This window comes from Cetorhinus maximus, chromosome 8 (assembly GCF_964194155.1).
Source record: "Cetorhinus maximus chromosome 8, sCetMax3.hap1.1, whole genome shotgun sequence".
Classification (NCBI taxonomy): domain Eukaryota; kingdom Metazoa; phylum Chordata; class Chondrichthyes; order Lamniformes; family Cetorhinidae; genus Cetorhinus; species Cetorhinus maximus.
The window spans coordinates 65,528,430-65,550,349 of NC_135886.1; the positions used below are offsets into that span (position 1 = coordinate 65,528,430).

At 42.9% G+C, this 21,920-nt stretch overlaps 1 protein-coding gene across 1 annotated transcript in view; it reads left to right on the forward strand.

Annotated features, from left to right (window-relative positions):
- Positions 1 to 21,920, forward strand: part of LOC144683195 (sodium- and chloride-dependent neutral and basic amino acid transporter B(0+)-like) — a 104,145-nt gene that overhangs the window by 48,358 nt on the left and 33,867 nt on the right. Inside the window, exons 8-10 of the mRNA XM_078546154.1 lie at positions 4,475 to 4,703; positions 9,257 to 9,382; positions 14,930 to 15,048. Coding sequence (XP_078402280.1) covers positions 4,475 to 4,703; positions 9,257 to 9,382; positions 14,930 to 15,048 — 474 coding nt within the window. The remainder of the gene's footprint in view (positions 1 to 4,474; positions 4,704 to 9,256; positions 9,383 to 14,929; positions 15,049 to 21,920) is intronic.

Genomic DNA, 21,920 nt, shown 5'->3' on the forward strand with positions numbered 1-21,920 from the left:
ACATCCTAGGGTTCTAAAAGAGATAGCTGCAGAGATAGTGGATGTACTGGCTATTATTTTCCAAAATCTTCTAGATTCTAGGAATGTCCTATTGGATTGGAATTTAGCAAATGTATCACACTATTCAGGAAAACGAGGAACTACAGGCCAGTTAGCCTGATATCAGTCATAGTGAAAATGCTGGAATCTATTCTTAAGAAAGCCTTAAAAATGCACTTAGAAAATCATAGTATGATCAGACAAAGTTAATACGATTTTATGAAAAGGAAATCGTGTTTACAAAAATTATTGGAGATTTTTAAAAACGTAACTTGTAGGGTAGATGAAGGGGAACCAGTAGATGAAGTATACTTGGATTTCTAAAAGGCATTTAATAAGGTGCTACACAAAAGGTTAATATATAAGATAAGGCTCATGGATAGAGGATTGGTTAATGAACAGGAAGTAAATGGTAGGGATAAAACAAGCATTTTCAGGCTGGCAGGCTATAACTAGTGAATTGCAGCAAGGATCAGTGCTAGGGCCTCAGCTATTTATAATCTATATTAATGACTTATATGAGGAAATAGAGAGTAATGAATCTAAGTTTTCTGATGATGCAAAGTGAGATGGAAATGCAAACTTTGAGTAAGACACAAAGAGGCTGCAAAGAGATGTAGACACTATACGTGAGTGAGCAATAAGGTGGAAAATGGAGTATAATGTGGGGAATTGTGAGATTATTCACTTTGTCATAAGAATAGAAAAGCAGATTTTTTTCAGAAGCTTAAAACCTGTAAATGTTGATATTCAGAGGGACTTGGGTGTACTTGTACAAGGAACACAGAAAGTTAACATGCAGATACAGCAAACAATTAGGGATACAAATGGCACATTGGCCTTTATTGCACAGGGATTTGGAGTATAAAAATAATGAAGCCTTGCTACAATTGTACAGGGATTTGATAAGACCACATCTGGAGTGCTATGCGCAGTTTTGGATTGCATAATTAAGGAAGGACACACTTGAATTGGCAGCATCACAGCGAAGGTTCACTAGATTGGATCCTGGGATGAGAGGGTTGTCCTATGATCAGAAGCTGTATTTATTGGGCCTATATTCTCTGGAGTTCAGAAGACAGAGAGGCGAACTCAATGAAACAAACAAGATTCTGAAGGGGTTTGATTGGATAGACCCTGAGGGGTTGTTTCTCCTGGCTGGAGACCTGGAGCATGGGGCACAGTCTCAGGGTAAGGGGCCATTCATTTAGGACTGAATTCAGGAGAATTTTCTCCTCTCAAAGGGTTATGAATCTTTGGAATTCTTTACCCCAGAGGGTTATGGATGCTTCATCGTTAAGTATATTTAAGGCTGAGCTAGACAGATTTTTGGTCTCTCAGTGTTTTCATGTATATGGGGAGTGGTTGGGAAAGTGGAGTTGAAGCTGAAGATCAACCATGACCCATATTGGATGGCAGAGCAGGCTTGACAAGTCATATGGGGCAGAATTTTACGGCCCGTTTCGGTGGGGACAGGGCCGTAAAATGCGGCGAGACATTCTAAATCCCATTGATGACAGCGGGAACGTAAAATCCTGCTGTCATAAAATCCTGCCCATGGTCTACTCCTATTTTATACATTTTTATATTCTGATGATATGGGACAAAGGTGCATATATGGAGCTGGTTCGCTGACCATCCCCACAACCACACTGAATGGCAGAACAAGCTCAAGGGGCTAGATGGCCACATCCCATTCCTATGTTCCTAACTCAAATTATTCTTCATTAATAGGAATACCAGATCAGACATTCTCCTTTACCTTAAGAAACTAATAGTCAGTTTTAATTGTCCCTTGTGTTAAAGATTAAATTATGATTTTTGACCCCCACATTTTAGCAGGTAGATTGGGAGCACCTGGTTGTATTATTCCCTTGATATATTTATGTCTTTAATGAGTATCTTGTAACACTTGCAGCATAGTGGTAATCCAGAGGCCTAGGCCAATGTTTTGAGGACATGTGTTCAAATCCCACCATGGCAGCTGGTGGAATTTAAATTCCATCAGTAAACCTGGAATATAAAGCTAGTCTCAATAATGGTGACCATGAGAACTATCACCGATTGTTGTAAGAACCCTTCTGGTTCATGAATGTCCTTTAGAGCAGGAAATCTGCCATCCTTACCTGGTCTGGCCTACATGTGATTCCAGACCCACAGCAATGTGGTTGACTCTTAACTGCCCTCTGAAATGGCCAAACAAGTCACTCAGTTCAATGGCAATTAGTGATGGGCAACAAATGCTGGTGTTGCCAGCGATACCCACATCACATGAAAGAATATAAGAGATTGACGGCTATTTTAATGCAGGTGTTGACCTGCACTGCATTCTTTAAACAGGCTAACCATTGAAAGTAACAGATAAAGGAATGGCAACAGTTATCTGCCACAATTGATAACAGTAATTTCTGGGCTATCTTTATATTAACATTATTATGACTGTCAATCTTATACTCATAAAAATAAATGAAAATGGAGCACTTTCCCAGAGATCAAGTGTTCCCAGGTCAGCTATAACAAGGCTAGATGTGGAGTAACAGTTGCTCTACTGTGTTCCAAGAATGTGCCTAAGCCCCACCCTTGGAACAACACCAAATGCCACAGAAGAGAATGGAGCCAACAATTCATAGTGAACGCAGTCAATGAGGAAGTTGGCTTACACACTGATAAGCATAGCTGAGCATTGAGACTCCCACAGAGAATTCAGCAATAATAGGCAAACAGAGAAACAAAAGGGGTGGTTTTAACCCTGTGTACTTGTTAGAAACCAGGTCGGTGGGTTGTTAGAATTGTACAGTTTACTAATCTGTCCTCAAGCTTCTTGGATCCTGTAAGCTGCCATTTTCACATATAGATGGCTAATCCGCGCCCAAAGCCAGTGAGTCATTCTTTACATAGCATCATCTGACACCAATCTGCATCTCAAGACTTGAGTACAATTTTAACCCTGCCCTGAGCAAAGAGGCCACTGTGGCTTTTCCACTGGCTGGAGCGAGTTATGAGGATTGGGACATGAAGGGACCCTAAAAGATATATCTTTTTACCTTCCCTTATGGAGCAGCCTGTCCTTGTTCCAGGTTTCTACCACCCTCTCCACTTGCACCTTTCCCTCCCATGAGCACCTCCTGAAATCTTCTTCCTCACACACTGATAATAATCCAAACATCAACAGCTTGCATTTGTATAGCACCTTTAATATAGTAAAACATCCCAGGGTACTTTGAAGGAACCTAATCAAACAAAAAATGACACTGTGGCGGTTAAGGAGAGATTAGGACAGGTAGGTTTCCAGGGGCATCTTAAAGAAGGAGAGAGGAGCAGAGAAGTAGAGAGGTTTAGGGAGGGAATTCTAGAGCTTAGGCAGCAGAGGGCATAGGCATCAAAGCTGGGGCGAACAAAATTCAGGATGTGCAAGATGCCAGAATTGGATGAACACAGATATCCTGGAGGGTTCAGGGGTTGGAGGAGTTTACAGAAATAGGAAGGATTTGAAAATGAGGATGAGAATTTTTAAATTGAGGCACTGCCAGACCAGGAATCAATGTAGGTCAGCAAGCACAGGGGTGCTGGGTGAATGGGGGGCTTGGTGCAATTTAGGATCTGGGTTGCAGAGGTTTGGATGAGGTCAATTTCATGTTGGGTGGAAGCTAGGAAGCTAGTCAGAGAGCACTGCAATATACAGTGGAGGTATCAATAGCATGGATGGGGGTTTCAGGAGCAGGTAAGTTGAGGTAGGGCAGAAACAGGCAATATTACAGAGGTGGAAGTAGGTGATGCAAGTACTGACACATAACCAGGGCTTGTCCGATCTGCCAGAGGTTGGAGGCTCCTTGCTGGTCACGACCAACCCAGAACAGGAAGCGAATTAAACTGGCAGCATACTCATGAGACATGGAGTTTTAAATAGCCTAGGTCTGATTACTGCTGCACCATGCAACTTACCAGCCACCTGTAAAAAAAAAAACATCTGCCTGCAGTTAAACTTGAAGCTGACCAGGAAGGTTCAAAGATCAATCCCTGGCCTGTGCTGAGTGACCTGCACCAGGATTATGGTAGCCCATGCTCCTTTTCTGTTTAAAGAAAGCAAAAGAATGAGATGGCTCCCCATGCCTAACGACGATCCAGCAACTCACGTGGCCCATGGGCATGTGTCAACAGTGTTAGGGTTTGTTAGGATCTCCTGAACTCTTGGTTCACTCACACTATGTTCACAAATGGATAATGATCATGTGACCAAGTTACCTACATGGATAGTGGTCATATGGCCAGGATACTGGATGGTTACCTTGAGCTATGGTACTGAAACCAGTCAATGTCTTCACAAGAGGTGTTGGGAGGAGAGCGGACAGCAAAATATTAGTAAATGTGAAGCTGTCGCAAAGGAGCCCAGAAAATGGCTGCCCCTGCTAATAAATTCTATCTTGCATTTTATCAGGTTTGGAAAGATGCTGCAACACAAATTTTCTATTCACTGTCGGTGACCCTGGGGGGCACAACAGCACTGTCATCCTACAATAAATTCCACAACGACTGTTACACAGATACCATGATTGTCGGTTTTCTTAATTGCCTTACGAGTCTGCTGATTGGATTTGTCATCTTCGCCACCCTTGGACACATGGCTCTGTCTGTTGATGTGCCAGTTTCAGAGATTTCACATTCAGGTACCTGCAATATTAAAAATGTCTTATCTCAGCATTAACAAAAATCATAAAAAAACAAAATATGCCACCACAGATTTATTGATATTTAATTCCATCTGCAACATTTTTTGCCCATGCTGCCACATTAGCATTCCAGCTTTCTCTGATCCTCAGAATTATTTCCTATATCCACTACTTTGGTATTGTCTGCAAGTTTGGAGACTGCTCCCCCTAGCACTTTAGACAATTATTAATGTTAAAGACCCTGCACCATTAGACCCAATAACTTAGGCTTGGACTTGATATTTTTACCAAGAGCTGTGGCCCTCTGAGCTCAATTTGGATCTAATGATAGGATGCCCCATTAATGTTTTATAACAGGCAGGAGATTCACTCCACCACATTACCATTCAGGTGATGAATGGACCTGTGATGTTTGCTGGCAGAGCCCAGTGGAAGCACTGGCAATGGCCAGCCTACCAAGATTCAATGATTTTTTGGCTGAAACCTTCCATGCCTTGATCAAAGCTCCAACTAATTCCACAGTGATTTTTTTTTCTAGGATAATCACTCATATCCCTTCCTTTCCACCATAACAACTTAAATAGTTGCTTTAGCTTCCTATATTCAATCAAGGTATTGGTTTGTTTATGTACTGTCATATCTGTTCTCTGTTGGGTAAGGGGATTTCACAGATGTGTTATCAGCCATTGTAACATTGTATAGTTCAAATTTCCTAGAAAACTCCTACTATTGTGACAATGGCATCTAACATGCATGTACACATCATGTTTAATATAGAAACATGTCTAAAGGCACTTCACAGAAGCATAAGGAAAAATGGATGCCATCATGGACTGGGTGTGGTTTGGTTGTTGACTGGCTTGAATTGGATTCGATGTGACTGGATCTGAACTAGAGTTGATCTTGACCAAACTGAATTTAGCTGTCTCTTCTTGTATTGGTAATGTTTACATAGATGAGCCATGGCCAAAATTGTCGAAGGGACATGTAAATTGGTCCAGATTAGCATAATGCACTTCATAGATCTCTGAAAGCAGGTTTTTTGGTTTAAAAGGATCTATAAATGAATGTTGGAGTACAAAAGTATAGGGCATTATGCTAAATATTTATAAAACACTACTTAGACTTCAACTGGATTATTATGTCCATTGTCTACAGGTTTGAGTCCATTAGTCAATCTCGGAGCTCAGCCAAGCATTCATAATGCAACCACCTGGAAACTCTATCAACAGATGCAGTTTGAACAGATATCTGTTTTTCCAGATGACCTCATTATGAGTGTTTGGTTAAGCACTAAGCATGTCTAATGGACTCAGCTCAATAGGGGTCTGTTTACATAGCTTGAAAGAGAGTGCTAACTTTGTTTGATTGACAGCTTTCTGTGGTTTTTCTATTCATTCGTGGGATGTGGGCTTCACTGTCTGGGTCAGCATTTATTGCCCATTACTGATTGAGAAGGTGGTGGTGAGCTACCATCTTGAACCGCTGCAATCCATGTTGCGTAAGTATACCCACAGTGCTGTTAGGAAGGGAGTTCCAGGATTTCGACCCAGTGACAGTGAAGGAACGGCGATATATTTCCAAGTCAGGATGGTGTGTGACTTGGAGGGGAACTTCCAGGTGGTGGTGTTCCCATCTATCTGCTTCCCTTGTCCTTCTAGATGGTAGTTGTGATGGGTTTGGAAGGTGCTGTCGAAGGAGCCTTGGTGAATTCCTGCAGTGCATCTTGTAGATGGTACACACTGCTGCTACTGTGCTTCGGGGTGGAGGGAGTGAATGCATATGGATGTGGTGCCAATCAAATGGGCTGCTTTGTCCTGGATGGTGTCAAGCTTCTTGACTGTTGTTGGAGCTGCATTCATCCAGGCAAGTGGGGAATATTCCATCACACTGCTGACTCGTGCCTTGTAGATGATGGACAGGCTTTGGGGAGTCAGGAGAAGAGTTACTCAACACAGGATTCCTAGCCTCTGATTTGTTCTTGTAGCCACACTGTTTATATGGCTAGTCCAGTTCAGTTTCTGGTCAATGGTAGCCCCTAGGATGTTGATAGTGGGGGATTCAGCGATGGTAACGCCATTGAACGTCAAGGGGTGATGGTTTGACTCTCTCATGTTGGAGATGGCGATTTCCTGGCATTTGTATGGTGCGAATGTTACTTGCCACCTGTCAGCCCAAGCCTGGATAATGGACATGGACTGCTTCAGTATCTGAGGAGTCACAAATGGTGCTGAACATTGTGCAATCATCAGCGGACATCCCCACTTCTGACCTTATGATGGAAGGAAGGTGAAGTAGCTGTAGATGGTTGGGCCGAGGACACTACTCTGAGGAACTCCTGCAGTGATGTCCTGGAGCTGAGATGATTGACCTCCAACAGCCACAACTGCCTTCCTTTGTGCTAGGTATCATTCCAACCAGCGGAGAGTTTTCCCCTTGATTTGCATTGATTTCAGCTTTGCTAGGGCTCCTTGATGCCACACTTGGTGAAATGCTTCCTTGATGTCAAGGGCAGTCACCCTCACCTCACCTCGGGAATTCAGCTCTTTTGCCCATGTTTGAACCAAGGCTGTAATGAGGTCAGGAGTGAGTGGTCCTGGTGGAACCCAAACTGGGTGTTAGTGAACAGGTTATTGCTAAGCAATTGCCACTTGATAGCACTGTTGATGACCCCTTCCATTACTTTACTGATGATCGAAAGTAGACTAATGGGGCTGTAATTGGCCGGGTTGGATTTGTGCAGCTTTTTGTGTACAGGGCATGCCTGGGCAATTTTCCACATAGCCGGGTAGATGCCAGTGTTGTAGCTGTACTGGAACAGCTTGGCAAGGGGTGTGGCAAGCTCTGGAGCACAAGTTTTCAGTAATATTGCTGAAATATTGTCAGGACCCATAGCCTTTTGCAGTATCCAGTGCCTTCAGCCGTTTCTTGATATCACGTGTAGTGAATCGAATTGGCTGGAGACTGGTATCAGTGATTCTGGGGACCTCCAGAGGAGGCCGAGGTGGATTATCCATTCGGCACCTCTGGCTGAAGATTGTAGCAAATGCTTCAGCCTTATCTTTTGCACTGATGTGCTGAGCTCCCCCATCATTGTGGATGAGGATATTTTTGAAGCCTCCTCCTCCAGTGAGTTATTTAATAGTCCACCACCATTCAAGGCTGGATGTTATTTCTATTCTTTCTTTGTGATTTTTCAATGCCTGTTTGTTTGTTTGAAGATTAAGAGTTGTTAAGAGGATTAAAATGTGTTTCCTGGGTATGATGAATGGTTCTGTTTGATACTTTTATGAACTTGAAAAACCAGCAGTTTTTTGCAAAGGAATTTTCTAAAGTCTGTTCGCTTATTTTATCAGTTTCAGGATCATTTCAAAGACTTGCCACTGCTACTATAGGGCTCATTTGTTCTGTACATAGTGGATACTGTAAGAATTGGTATGAAGGATGCATGAAGACATTGATAAGGCATGGGGGTTATGGAAGGGGAATATGGTATAGAGGGGATATGAGAGGCAAGGAGAGATCATGGGGATATGAGAGGGCATAGAGGCGATGGAGGACTATGAGACGGCATGGGGGATATGAAGAGACATGGAGGGGGCAAGCAGGATATGAGAGGATAGTGGCAAGACTTATTAAACTTACCTAAAAGGTTCCCGACTACTCAGCAGGCTTCCCAAAAGGTTCACAAGCTGACGTACCTAGCAGGCTTCCAAATTCCACGTTCCACAATGAAAATATTGTGGGGGATGAAATTCAAATTTCCTCTAGGTCTCACAGGATGTGCATGTGGGGCTGTGACCTGACACTTTTCCCAACTTGGGGAAGATGGCATAGATCGGGAATGGAGGGTAAGTTTGAAACTCTCACTCTGAGGGCCCCCATTTTAGCCATTTCTGACTCCATTCCGGGCAGGTGCAGGAGGAGGAAATCCGATCCCTTTTCTTTAGCCACTTTGAACATAGAATATAAAATTATGATGGCATTTATATTTCCTGCATGTCCCTTTTCTATTTGCATTTATTTGTTTTAGATCCGAGACTTACTGTCACTCTTAATGTCGGACCTAATGGCAGTATTATACCACAAACAAAATTTGAAATATTTTGGAGGAGATATATTCCATTCCATTCAGCAGTGAATGATGCCAGTTGACATCGGGGTAGATTTTAATGGTAGACATAGCACAGATGGGCAGTGAGGCAGGGTATCTTGCCTATTGCCACTGATCAGAGGTTGCTGTTCCTATTGATGGCTGGAGCCTCCTTATCATGCTGCCAGTTAGCACTCTGGCTCCCCTGGGCTCCCTGGGACATCGTAGGAACTGTGATTTGCTTGTGCATGTGCATGGAGGGGCCTGACTGATTCAGATGCCAGCCTTGGATGCCTGGCAGAAGGACCCAGTAAACATGGTGACAGAGAGGCACAGGGCAGTTAGTGGTGTGTAATAGTAATCAGACCCCATTACTGCTGGGTTGGGAAAAATATAAATTGGGCCTATGATCTTGTTCCTTGTTAATAACACCACTTCAATCTTATCCACTCTCTAGGTTTAGGATTGGTTTTCCTAGCATACCCAGAAGCCCTTCTCCATCTTCCAATTTCCCCTCTCTGGTCCGTCATATTTTTCTGCATGATTGTCATCATGGGAATGACCAGTCAATTTGCAATTGTAGGTAAGTGTCATTTGTGCTAATTTAATCTTCATCCTATTTACCCAGAAGGATACTGCCTAATCAGTTAGTTAAATGACAGTTTAATGCATTGTTTGTAATGATTTCTTCATAGCTTGTATGTGAACAGATATGAGCAATTCTAAATAGTAACAGGGAGAGCAAAATTTTGGAGCTTTCATACAATTGCACCAGCCATTGTAAGCAGTCATATCTCATCAACTGAGATGCTGAAATGATCTGTTTGCCTAGTATTGGCTTGTGTTTTACTGGTCACCAAACTTGAGCCCCAGGAAACCAATTGCTTCTAGCCTGTACAAATTGGAACATTCAGCAACTGTTGGCTGTCTGTATCTTACTACCAATATCTGGGGCTGGATTTTTGTTTTGGGCTCAGGAAATGTGAGTCAGGCCATTTCCCAACTTCAGAAACCCAAGCCTGTCACCTCTGCCCATATGCACCATATAGTTGTCTCCTGGAGACATGGATATGCAGAGAGTTCAAGTTTTCCTACTCCCAGGGCAGCATTGGAGGAGCATGGGTGCCAAGCTGGGATGGTTAGAAGGTTGACCCAACTCTCCAATATAGGTTTTCTGCCCCCCAACCCTCACCCCTCACCCATGCCCCTTCACTCCCTCCCAACTTCATGCCTCTTCATGTCTCCCATGGTTCTCCCCTCCATATTCCCCATGCCTCTTCTATGTTCCCCATGTATCCTCCACAGCGAATCAGTATCCACTATGGGTAGATCTCAAGAAATTTGTCTTCGCAGTGGTCACAAGAAAAAAATCATGCCATTCAAAATAAATTAAATTCCCTCAAGTGGTCTATCTGTTGTAAAAACAAGCAAAAACCTATTCAGAAACCACATCAAAGACAGCTAATCCTTTGTTAACTGCTTAAAATTATCAAACGGTGAATACAGCCCTCTTCTGAGATAAGTGATCCTGTAGAATTTGAAATTCAGCCAAGCATTCACAATGCCACAAGTATCAAAACAAACCATTAAAATACAAACAAGGGAATCTATTGAAATGCAAGAACAGGTGACCCTTGTTTCGCCTAAAATACACCGAATGCCCTGTCACTCAAAGCAACCCAGGAAGAAGTGTCTAATTTTTTTTTCCTCTCTGAGGGAAAGCTGCAGAAGTTCTTTTTTCAAATTAAGTGGGGCTATGGATATTGAAATCACTTCAGATCATGGTGCTGTTTTCTTCAGTTTTGTATGCATAATAGCGCTGTCACAAATGGGAAAAGTACTCTTAATGCATCTTGTAATGATGGCTGGTCTTTATAAGATGGTTATATTTTAAACAGTCTCGTTTAACTCAATGTAAAATGGAAGAGTGGAGAGGGGCATGTAACCTCATACGAAGTCTGCTCAGAGGCAAGCCCATGTGACCTGGTTTTGCAATGGGGACAGGGGGCCAGGTTGAAACTTATTGAAAGTAAAGTGCCAGTATTAACACCTGAACACAAAGGGAAGGCAGCTGTTCTTGCTATTTAGACTTATGGACTATCAGAGGCAGTCGCCCAGGGAATTTTTAGGGGAGAAGAGCAAAAACAAGTGTTGCTATGCCTGGCAGAAGACAAGGACTGCTTTTGGGTTAATCATCAAGCAGAAGGCTGGTGAGGACAGAATGCCTGTTGGAAGAAATCTCAACTGTGGAGAGTTTAAAACAAAGGAATTGCTAAGAGGGTACTTTGCTGCTGGAAGTCCATTCAAGTATGCTCTGAAGATTGAGTGAAGGGGACTTTGTTTAGAAGGACATTGGAAGAACCACTCTGATGAGGCAGGGAGAAGAGAACCTGTTGAACCACCGGGCAGAAAGTTTAACTACAACGCTGCGTCTCTCCTGAGAATGTGCCTTAACTTATAAGTCTGGCATAGGGTTTTCAGTTGTGTTAAGAAGTTACTGAGGAATATGTTTTCTGTAGCTTAGTGTATTAGTTGCTTAATAAGCAACGTTTAGTTGATGTTGATTTTAGTTTGTTGTTTACAGTAAATGTCTCAAAATGTGAAGTCTTCTGCGATTCCTGTGCATTGGTCACTGGGCAATTCATATCTATTTTTAAAAGTTATCAGTCTCTAGGGGAATTGTAACAATCTCAACACTTACACAATGCTGGTCAATGTAAAAGTCAACTTACCTTTGCAGGACAGAGCCCTATTGCAAATCATTGCAAAAAAGACATTTAACATCATACAGCATCTAATAGCCTAATAATATGAAGCTGTCAAACCATTTAACACTGTCAGAATGTTCTTGACTCCTAAGCAGGCTTCTCCCAAGGGTCACGATCTCCCTTAACCAATGGGTTTTTTGAAGCCTGCCAAAATCCTCCCTATTTGATGAAAACACTGGGAGACAGGAAATACAAATTTCTTCAGGGCCATATAATGATGAACCCAACATCAGCAGATGTGCATGCCAGATCAAAACCCAGGCCATTCCCAGCCCATGAAATGGCCATACGAAAATGGCATGGGGTCGGGAAGGCACCGAAAACTCAGATTTACAGCAAAAAAATTTTTCCTCTCCCGAATCCATTCCCACATCCACGGGCGAATGAAAATCTGGTCCTTGATCTTGCATTTTCAGGAGCTGGCTGAGGAGCAGAGGAAGGAGCTGTATGTCTCCTCAGATGAGGAGGACGCTGATGGGGATGAGGGTGAGGGGGCCCTCGGTGATGATGACGACAGGGATGAGGCTCTCGCGCTGGCTAGATGAGGCAGGCACACTTGGGAAGCCCTCATAGCTGCCAGATTTGTGGAGGATGATGACAACATGCAGTGAGGTGACCCCGTAGATCCTCACATCGCAGTTGTGAAAGTTTATCTCAGCGCCAATACCCTCTGTGAGAATGCTTCTGTCATGGAGATGCAGTGGAGGCCCTAATAGTCACTGAATCGCAGGAGGATGATGATAACATGCATTGAGGACACACCATAGATCTTCACATAGCCTCTGAGAATATCTCACTCCTGTCTGGCCGAGAGCAGCTCGCTTGCACTCCATGATCAGGGCCATCTCAGAGACGCAGCCATGAAACTTTAGATGCGCCTGATGCTGTGTCCACCTTCAGCACCTCAGCCCTTCAGGAGCTGGCGCAGATGCTGGTGTGACGGGGGCCAGCCCCACCTTAAAGGTGCTGAGAGCACACAGAGAGTATGAGAGAACTCTGTAGCACCTGCCCACTACATTCTGGCAGCAATGACCAGCACTGTCAAGGTGCAGGCATCAGTAATGTTTCCAGGGAGTGTGTGGCTGGACCATCACTGTGGTCTGAAGGCTGCACAGAGCACAGGGAAGAGGCCCTGGACTGAGACACCTGCCTTTTATCTTTTGCAGAAAGGTTTCACGTCTGAGTAACAAGAACACTGCTCATCAGAACAAGGAGCCATAGGCAGGGAGATATTCTTGGGAGTTTATTGACAATAGTGAACAGTATGTTCAAGTGATCAACACTCATGGCCAGGCTGTGCAACTAATTCTCCTTAACTGTCCAAACCCTGCCGCTATGTCTTGGTGCTCCCCGGACATCCACAGCGGAGGTGGGGACAGCCTGCTGACTGTGACGCCCTGTCTGTGATGAAATTGGCCTGTGAAGGGCCCCGGCCTGCTTTCGGAGTCCTGCTGTGTGGCAGTGGCACCCTCCTCGGCCTGTGAAGCTGGATCTGAGGAGGTCACAGGAAGAGGGAACTCAGATGGGCCGGCTCTTCAAACTTAAAATTCTCATTCCTACATTCAAACTCCCAAAGCTTCACCCCGCCCTATCTCTGTAATCTCCTTTATCCGTACAACCTTTCATGATATCTGTGCTCCCCCAATACTGGCCTCTAGTGAGTCCCTGACATTCTTTACCCCACCATTGGAGCTCAAGCCCTGGAATTCACTTATTTATTTGGAGAGACAGGAGAAGTTGGGACTGCTCTCCATGAAGAAGCAAAGGTTGAGAGGAGATTTGAGAGAGGTGTTCAAAATCATGAGGGATCTCAACAGAATAGATGAGGAGAAACTGATCACATTGGCAGAATGGTCGAGAACCAGAGGACATTGATTTAAAATGAATCACAGAAGAACCAATGGTGACATGAGGAAAAGCTTTTTTATGCAGTGAGTGTTTAGGATCTGGAATGCACTGTCTGAGACTGTGGTGGAGGCAAATTCAATCATGGCTTTCATAAGGGAATTGGATAATTATCTCGAGAAAGAAACATAGCAAGGACACTGTGAAAAGGTGGGGAAATGGGTCGAACTGAGTGAGTTGTTCTTGCAGAGAGCTGGCATGGTCACAACTGGCCAAATGGCCCTCCTACTGTGCTATAACCATTCTAAAATTCTATTCTACATACCTCTCCTCTTTAAATGCTCCTTAAAACCCGCCTCTTTAACCAAAATTTTTGGTGCCTGTCCAAGCATCTCCTGTTTGGCTCTGTTAATTTTTGTCTGAATATGCTGCTGTGAAATAACTTTGGATGTTTTACTACATATTAAATCTGAATGCAAGTTGTTGTTATCATCATAGATATCAATTCTATCCTAGTTCACTCCCTATCCTCCAACACCCATAAATTTTAACTTGTTCAAAATTTTGCCACAGTATGTCATCCCACACAAAATCATAATTGCCATTGAGTCCCTTTATCACTGACCTACATGGGTTCCTTGATCTGCAGTGCATTAACTTTAAAAATTGTCACCCTTATCTTTAAATCAGATCCCTCTTTGGCTTGTCCCATCCTCCCTCGGCAATCTCCTTCACCCTAAATTCAATTCAAACTAGTCCATCCTGCTAGATCCAACCTTCCGTGCATCACCCAGCAATTGGTGACACAACATTCAACCTACTCAGTCCTATTTTGTTCACTAAACCTTTGTTTTAGACCCATGGAAAAGCAGGAAAAAAGCCTGAGGTCTGTTCACCTCAAAACAAGGCACACCCCAGTCCCCAACTTGACACAGGCGGCATGTTGCAACCCTGAGCTAGATCAATTGAGTAAATGTAAATTGTGACAAAGTGCTCATTGAGAGAGAGGGGAGCAAGTGCAATGGCCCAAGAAGATGAGGTACTGTGAGTTTCCTTCGATGAACATGGCCCTCCAGATACAGTGCCCCCTTGGCTTTCCTATGACAGTTGTAGTCATGCCAGCTAATGCTGCGTGCATTTTCCACTGTGCGTTACATGTCTCGCTCTTGGTGAAGCTGGGGAGCCATAGGAAGACATTCAGCCATCTTGTTAGGAAGCCATGCCATTGGGGTTTTTCTTCTGCCACATCACTGATTCTTGGGATGCAGGCAGCAGGAATGTCCAATGTGAGCACAGTGCATTAGGGTTCCGTGCAATGATGCCCACTATAATTTCTCATTTCCAAACAATCTCAGACAAAGTCTGGCCATCCTAAATTTGAATTATACTAAGTCCAGGGGGAAGAGGGTTGGGTGAGGGACGGTGGGAGGGCGGAGCGGGGGAGTGGAGATGATTTCTTCTGGTTTTCTCCGTGACAGTTAGTGATTGATATCATTCCATATTTCTTTTTTCACTAGAAACAATTATAACAAGCCTTCAGGATGAGTTTCCTACATTTCTACGAAGCAAACGCTTGTATGTGACAATTGTCGTTTGTTTGGTCTTGTATTTACTTGGGCTTGTGCTAGCAACAGAGGTATGAAGTCCTTTAACGGGATTACTAGATTTCTTTGTCTATTATGGTAGCTATGTTTTGAAGAACAAGTTGCATTATATTCTGTCATTATGATGCATTCTGGTGAAAATTCATCGACCTGAAAAATTAACTCAGTTTCTCTCCCCACAGAGGCTGCCTGACCTGCTGAGTATTTCCAGCTTTTCCTGTTCCTACTGCATATTGCTTTTGTGTTGATGTGCTGCTTTTCTACATGTTTATATTGTGTAGTGAGCTGAGGCAGGACATGTTAAAACTCCCCCACTCACCAAATGAAGGCCATAGAAATATTATCCTTCTGTTTAGCAATGATCACTCTGGGAATTCTTTCATCAAAGAAAACATCTAGGAAGATAATTAATATGTGTTAAAGGGGATATACATTTTACTAGGTGGTATCTCCATTCATATAAAGTGAATTTTTAAGGTGGTGGTGGGGGACTTGGGGGTGTGGCAATCAAGCGAGCTGCTTTGTCCTGGATGTTGAGAGATGATGAAGCTGCACACATCCAGGTGTTACAGTCCCCGTAGAGAGCTATAACTTTTAAAAAGAAATGTGAATTTCCCAGTGACCGATGGAAGGAATCGTATAACAGGAGTTCACATTTTAATACTTTTACTGTAACAATCAAACTAAGATCAACAAAGACTAAACATTACTTAACAGGCAATTAATAAACCAAACTAAAGAAAAGGTACTTCCACAGTAACTAATTAACCTAAATGGAAAAAAAGCTTTACAAGCCATTTTTAAGTTATCCCAGGGCCCCAGCAGATATATAGCCTTGAAGATCAAATCCCACACTCCTCAGTGGGACTCATCAGGGTGAGTCTTCCAGTGTGCCTTAGTAAGCCCCCTCACTCAGTCTTCTGTATATCCCTGAACTGACTTCCATCAGCAAGTCCCCCTCTGGAAAATTGCTCTAAATATTTTCTAAGATAATATTCTTTTGTACCAGAGGTTACAATACTCAAAACAACCTTTATGCCAAGAGCGTGGGGTGGGGGGTGGTGGTGTGGGGGGAAGGGGAGCATTGTAGCAGTGAACCTGACTTTCAAATTGCCCAGTAATGTCCTGTCCACATAAAGCAGGACAAATCTAAACCAACCAATTACCACCCATCAATTTACCCTTGATCATGAACAAAGTGATGGAATTTGTCATCAACCGTGCTATAAAGTAGCATTTACACAGCAATAAGCACTGATACCCTGGTTTCTGCTGGAGCTACTCAGCTCCTGACTTCATAAGGGCCTTGGTCCAAATATAGACAAAGAGCTGAACTTGAGAGGTGAAGTGAGAGTGACTGCCTTTGACATCAAGGCAGCAGTTCACCAATCAAGGAGACTGTGAGATCAAGGAGACTGGCAAAACTGAAGTCAATGGGAATCAGGGGTAAAACTCTCCGCTGGTTGGAGTCATCCCTAGCCTCAAGGAAGATGCTTCTGGGTCAATCATCTCATGCCCAGGACATCGCTGCAGGAATTCCTCAGGTAGTGTTCTAGGCCCAGCTATCTTCAACTGCTTCATCAATGACCTTCCTTCCATCATAAGGTCAGAAGTGGGGATGTTCACTGATGATTGCACAATGTTCAGTAACATTCACAACTCCTCAGACACTGAAGCAGCCTGTGCCAATATGCAATAAAACTTACACAACATTCAGGCTTGGGCTGATAAGTGGCAAAATAAATCACTTCACACTCCTCTGAATTAAATTTCATTTTCCACTTGTCTGCCCATTCCACCAACCTGTCTATGTCCTTTTGAAGTTCTACACTATTCCCCTCACAGTTTATAGTGTTTTCAAGTTTTGTATCATCCACAAATTTTCAAATTGTGCCCTGTACACCAAGGTCTAGGTCACTAATATATATCAGAAAAAGCAAAAGCCCCAACAACGACCCCTGGGGAACTCAAATACAAACCTTCCTGCAATCAGAAAAACATCCAATAACCACTACTCCCGGCTTCCTGCTACTCAGCCAATGTCATATCCATGTTGCTACTGTCCATAACCAACCTAAATCATATGACATGATGATCATTGTCCCCTAAATTTTCCCCTAAGTTACTGTCACTTGATCCACTTGGCTCACCTCATTCCCAAGAATCAAACTGAGCAGTACCTCATTTCCCATAGAACTGGACTCATACTGCTGTAGAAAATTCTCCTGAATGCATGCTAGGTTCTCTTGCCCCCATCCCACCCCATCTGCTGTCTTTAAACTACTACTATCCCAGTCTATATTTGGATAATTATAGTCCCCCATGAGAATTACTCTATAATTCTTCCACCTCTCTATAATTTCCTTCTAAATTTGTTCCTCTACATCTTTCCCATTGGTTGCTGGCTTATCAACTACACCAAGCAATATAATTGCACCCTTTTTGTTCCTTAGCTCTAGCCAAATAGATTCTCTCCTTGGCCCCTCTGGGACATTCTCTTTCTCTAGCACTGCAATGTTCTCCTTAATCAATGCTACCACCCCTCCCCCTTTCCTTTCTTCCCATTTTTCTTGAACATCTTGTATCCAGGAATATCTGAAAGCCAGTCCAGCCCATCTTTAAACCAGATCTCTGTTATAGCCATAAAATCATATTTTCACATGGCCATCTGTGCCTGTAACTCACTGATCTTATTTATTACACTCTGCACATTCACATATATGCACAGTAACCCTGATCTAGATTTCACTACTTTCATCCATACACTGAATCCATCTAATAACTTACTATTTCCACTTGGTCCTCTCCTATTCTATATGGAACTATTCCCTTCTCCAGCACTGCCTAGTATTCTAACTTTATACGCCTTATTCCTCTTTTCTATTTCAATATGCTGGTGCCATTCTGCTGCCAATTTAGTTTAAACCCTCCCCAACCACATTAGTGAACCTCCCCACAAGGATACTGATCCCTGTCCTGTTGAGGTGCAACTTTTGAATAGGCGCCTTTTGCCCCAGAATTGCTCCCAATGCCCCAAGAACCTTAAGCTCTACCTCCTGCCCCATGCTCCAAGCCATGCATTGTCCCTCATTATCTTCCTATTACTACTCTTGCTAGTGCATGACACTGGGATTAATCCAGAAATTACTACCCTTGTGGTCCTACTTTTTAAACTTCCAAACTTCCTCACTAACTCCTAAAAACCTGAGCATAGGATCTCGATGTCTGTCCTCTCTATGTCCTTGGTACCAATGTGTACCACAACTCCTTCCTCACTTGCTCCACCCAGCAGGATCAACTGCACCCTCTCCATGATGTCCTTTACCTCGGAACCAGGGAGGTAACACACCATGCGAGATACACAGTTAAAGAAATGCTTGGAATTTGTTATAATGACAGCATTTTGATGCTCTGCTGTTCCCACCTGTACAGTCCCTTGACCATTGCTGCCATGGTCTGGACGGCACTCCTTCAGGCTATTGTCATTCCTAGCAGTCTCCAATGCTGAGTTTCTGTTTGAGAGTGGCACACACCCTCGAAGACTCCTGAACTTGCTGCCTCTTCCTACTCTTCCTGATGACCACCCACCTACTAACATGTTCCATAGTGACTCCAGCCACCACTTCGCCCCCCCCTCACTCCCCCCCACAACACGCCTGGAAATCCAGAGCTCTAGCTAGAGCGGCTGGAGATGGTTCCCACACACATGGGTCTCAAGACATATTAAGTGTCTTGAAGTTCCCACATGGTGCAGGAATTGCAAGCAACAGGTCGCAGGTGCCACTCCATGACGGAAAAGAAACCTCCTCTATTCCCTCTTTAATAATTTAGCTAGTGCCCAGTTTAAACTATTAATTTCAATTAATACCTCAAGACCTGACCTGAGCTTAAAACCTTATTTAATTCACTTATTACTATAGTAACCCGATTTAACTTCGTAATTTCCCAGATCCTAATTTGAAATGAATATCTTAGTTTTGATAGAAAAGAGAAAAATACTTACCTGGCTTCTTGTGATGTCACACTTTGATTTTCTTTGGAGACCTTGGTCTCACAGTGACTCTCTTGCTCTCTCACTGCCACTCTTTTAATCCCCACTGTGCTCTCATCTTTCCTGCTGGTCTCACAGTGATTCCTTAGCTCTCTCTCCACCATTCCTTTTATCAAGCAGCCCGCTTGATTGCCAGCCTATCCACCAACTTAAACATTCACTCCCTCCACCACTGACGGGCAGCAGTGTGTACCATCTACAAGCTGCACTGCAGCAACTCACCAAGGCTCCTTCCAAACCCGCAACCTCTGCTAGCTAGAAGGTCAAGAGCAGCAGATGCATGGAAACACCACCAACTGCAAGTTCCAAGTCACACACGATCCTGACTTGGAACTATATTGCCGTTCCTTCACTATCACTGGGTCAAAATCCTGGAACTCCTACAGTATAATGGAAGTTAAATGTAATGCAACATATTAACCAAACACAGTCAATACTCAACAGCAAGAAACTTTGGGAAAAATTACTGCACAATTAAATGTGTGAAGCATGAAAGTCAATCTACCTTATAAACTCTTGTGGTGTCAGGCTGTCCTTTATATGCACTACATGTGTAAGTTATAGCTGTCAGTCTGATTTACTTTTAGCAATTGTAATAAGCTAAGACCGAAGTTACAAACAATTGTTAATACTTTTATAATACAGGAAGCTCTCGCTTAGTGTTGTTCCACACAATGTCATTTCACATTAAAGTCTCTCTCCAATTAAAGCCTTGTATTCACAGACAGACTGTTTTGCATAACGTTATTCCACATGACATCATGTTTCCCAGGAACCAATTAACATTAAGCGAGAACTTCCTGCAATGGTCTTATCCAGTTGTAATTTTAGGATTTTTAAAACCAGTCTGACAAAGACGTGGTGTGTTCAGCAGAGTGGGTCGAACCACAGCTACCTTCCAAACATCCTTGAATCAAGGGACAGCTGGAATTTACCTTCCAAACAACATTAAATACATTTTCCATGTTCCTCTTTACTGAAGATGTTTATTGAGGTCTAAGCACTGAATTAGTTATTTGATATGTGGATATGTGAAAAATGAAAAGCTTCACTGTCATTATTGCTGGTTTGTGAAATTATTTTATGCCAACTGGGTTTGTGATGCTGCAAAGGGAAAGGAGTTTTTCATGTTGAGACAATGGGAAATATTGAGTGAACCATACAAATTAGGAGCAGGAGTAGGCCATTCGGCCCCTCAAGCCTGCTTTGCCATTCTATAGGATCGTGACTGATCTGACTGTGGTCTCAACTCCACATTCCGCCTACCCCTGATAACTTTTGAGTCCCTAGTTAGTCAAGAATCTATCTACCTCTGCCTTAAAAATACTCCATGGCCCTGCCTTCACCGCTTTCTGGGGAAGAGAGTTCCAAAAATACGCAACCTTCTGAGAGAAAAAAATTCTCCTCACCTCTCTCACAACCAAAGAAATAGTGCCTCAGCACTGTAAAGTAACAAAGAAGTACAATGCAACCATGCTAAAAGGAATATATTCCATTGAACTATAGTGACAACAGAACTGGCTCAGAGAGAATGGAAGTTATGTTAACCTGAAGCCCCAGGCAGTTTGGGTCGCATGTCTGTGGTATAATCCCATCCAATGTTTACAGAGGGTAAAATTAGATGACTGATCCAATATGGTTATTTTCCCATCAATTGGGGTAGGTTAAAATTCCCCCCAGTATGTACATTTTCTCTGTTCTCTAATATTGATGTGCCAGAAAGCATGGGAGAGAGGGTTAACTATTAGGGAAGGAAACATGTAAAGAAGTTCAATTGCTAATTATTATGTTGTTTAACTAAGTACCCACTTGGTTGTATAAAGGGGATAAGAGCTGAGACTCATGCTGTCTGTGGAGAGTTTTATGAAGGCAATATGATTCTGTCTGAAGGGGTCTGTCTTGGTTTCAGTCTTCATTTCTAACAACTATTGGCACTTAACATTGGTAGCAGAGAATGGTTGCTGCTTGTAAGTAAAAGATTGGAAACTAAGCTTTCTTTGGATAAAAGACTGTATTTGGAGTTAACTTTAAGAGCAGAGTGGTTTGGAGTCAAAAAGAAAGGACAATGGCTGAATCAAAATGTAGAGTTTCGGGGTATGATTACCCACTGATGTTTTCTGAGAATGAACCCTATGAGTAATGGAAGGATGAAATAACTATGTGGACACGATTTACGCCCTTGCCAAAGGAAAAACAGGGAATGGCCTTTGCACCTTCATTACCATACAAGAGCAAAATAAGATGCAAAGCATTTTCGGAGTTGGAGCCTGAGCATCTGGACATGGATGAAGGTTTGGAAAGACTACTAGATTTTATGGATAAGATCTATCAAAACAGTGATTTATTAAATGCTTACGAAGCATGGTCCAATTTTGACAAACTTAGAAAGTTCCATAGAAGATTACATAATGGAATTCAGTAGACTATGTGCAAGACTGCAAAAGTTCTGCCTAGAAATACTCCAAGTTCAAGTTATTAGATTGTGCCAAATTATCGAATATGGATAGGCTTCCAGTTCTAACGAGAGTTAAGTTTGCAGAAAGACACACGCCCTGCTAGAACAGATGTCAGAAGCTCAAAAAATATATTCCTTGGAAAACATTCCTTACTGACAGTGTACATGCCACAAATGAGTCATTTGGCTGTAAGTCAGAAAATGGAGGATACAATGTTAATGGGATTGCGAGGTTGTCTAGAAACAGGATGCAGGCGTCAGTATGAAAGGAGATTTATAACTAGAAGCAATGGAGACAGAAACACATTGGACAATTATGGCAGGAGGAAAGAATTAGAGATTTACGACAAAAGAATGAACCCCAGAAATACCCAGGGTGTGGTAAATCGGTGTTTTAG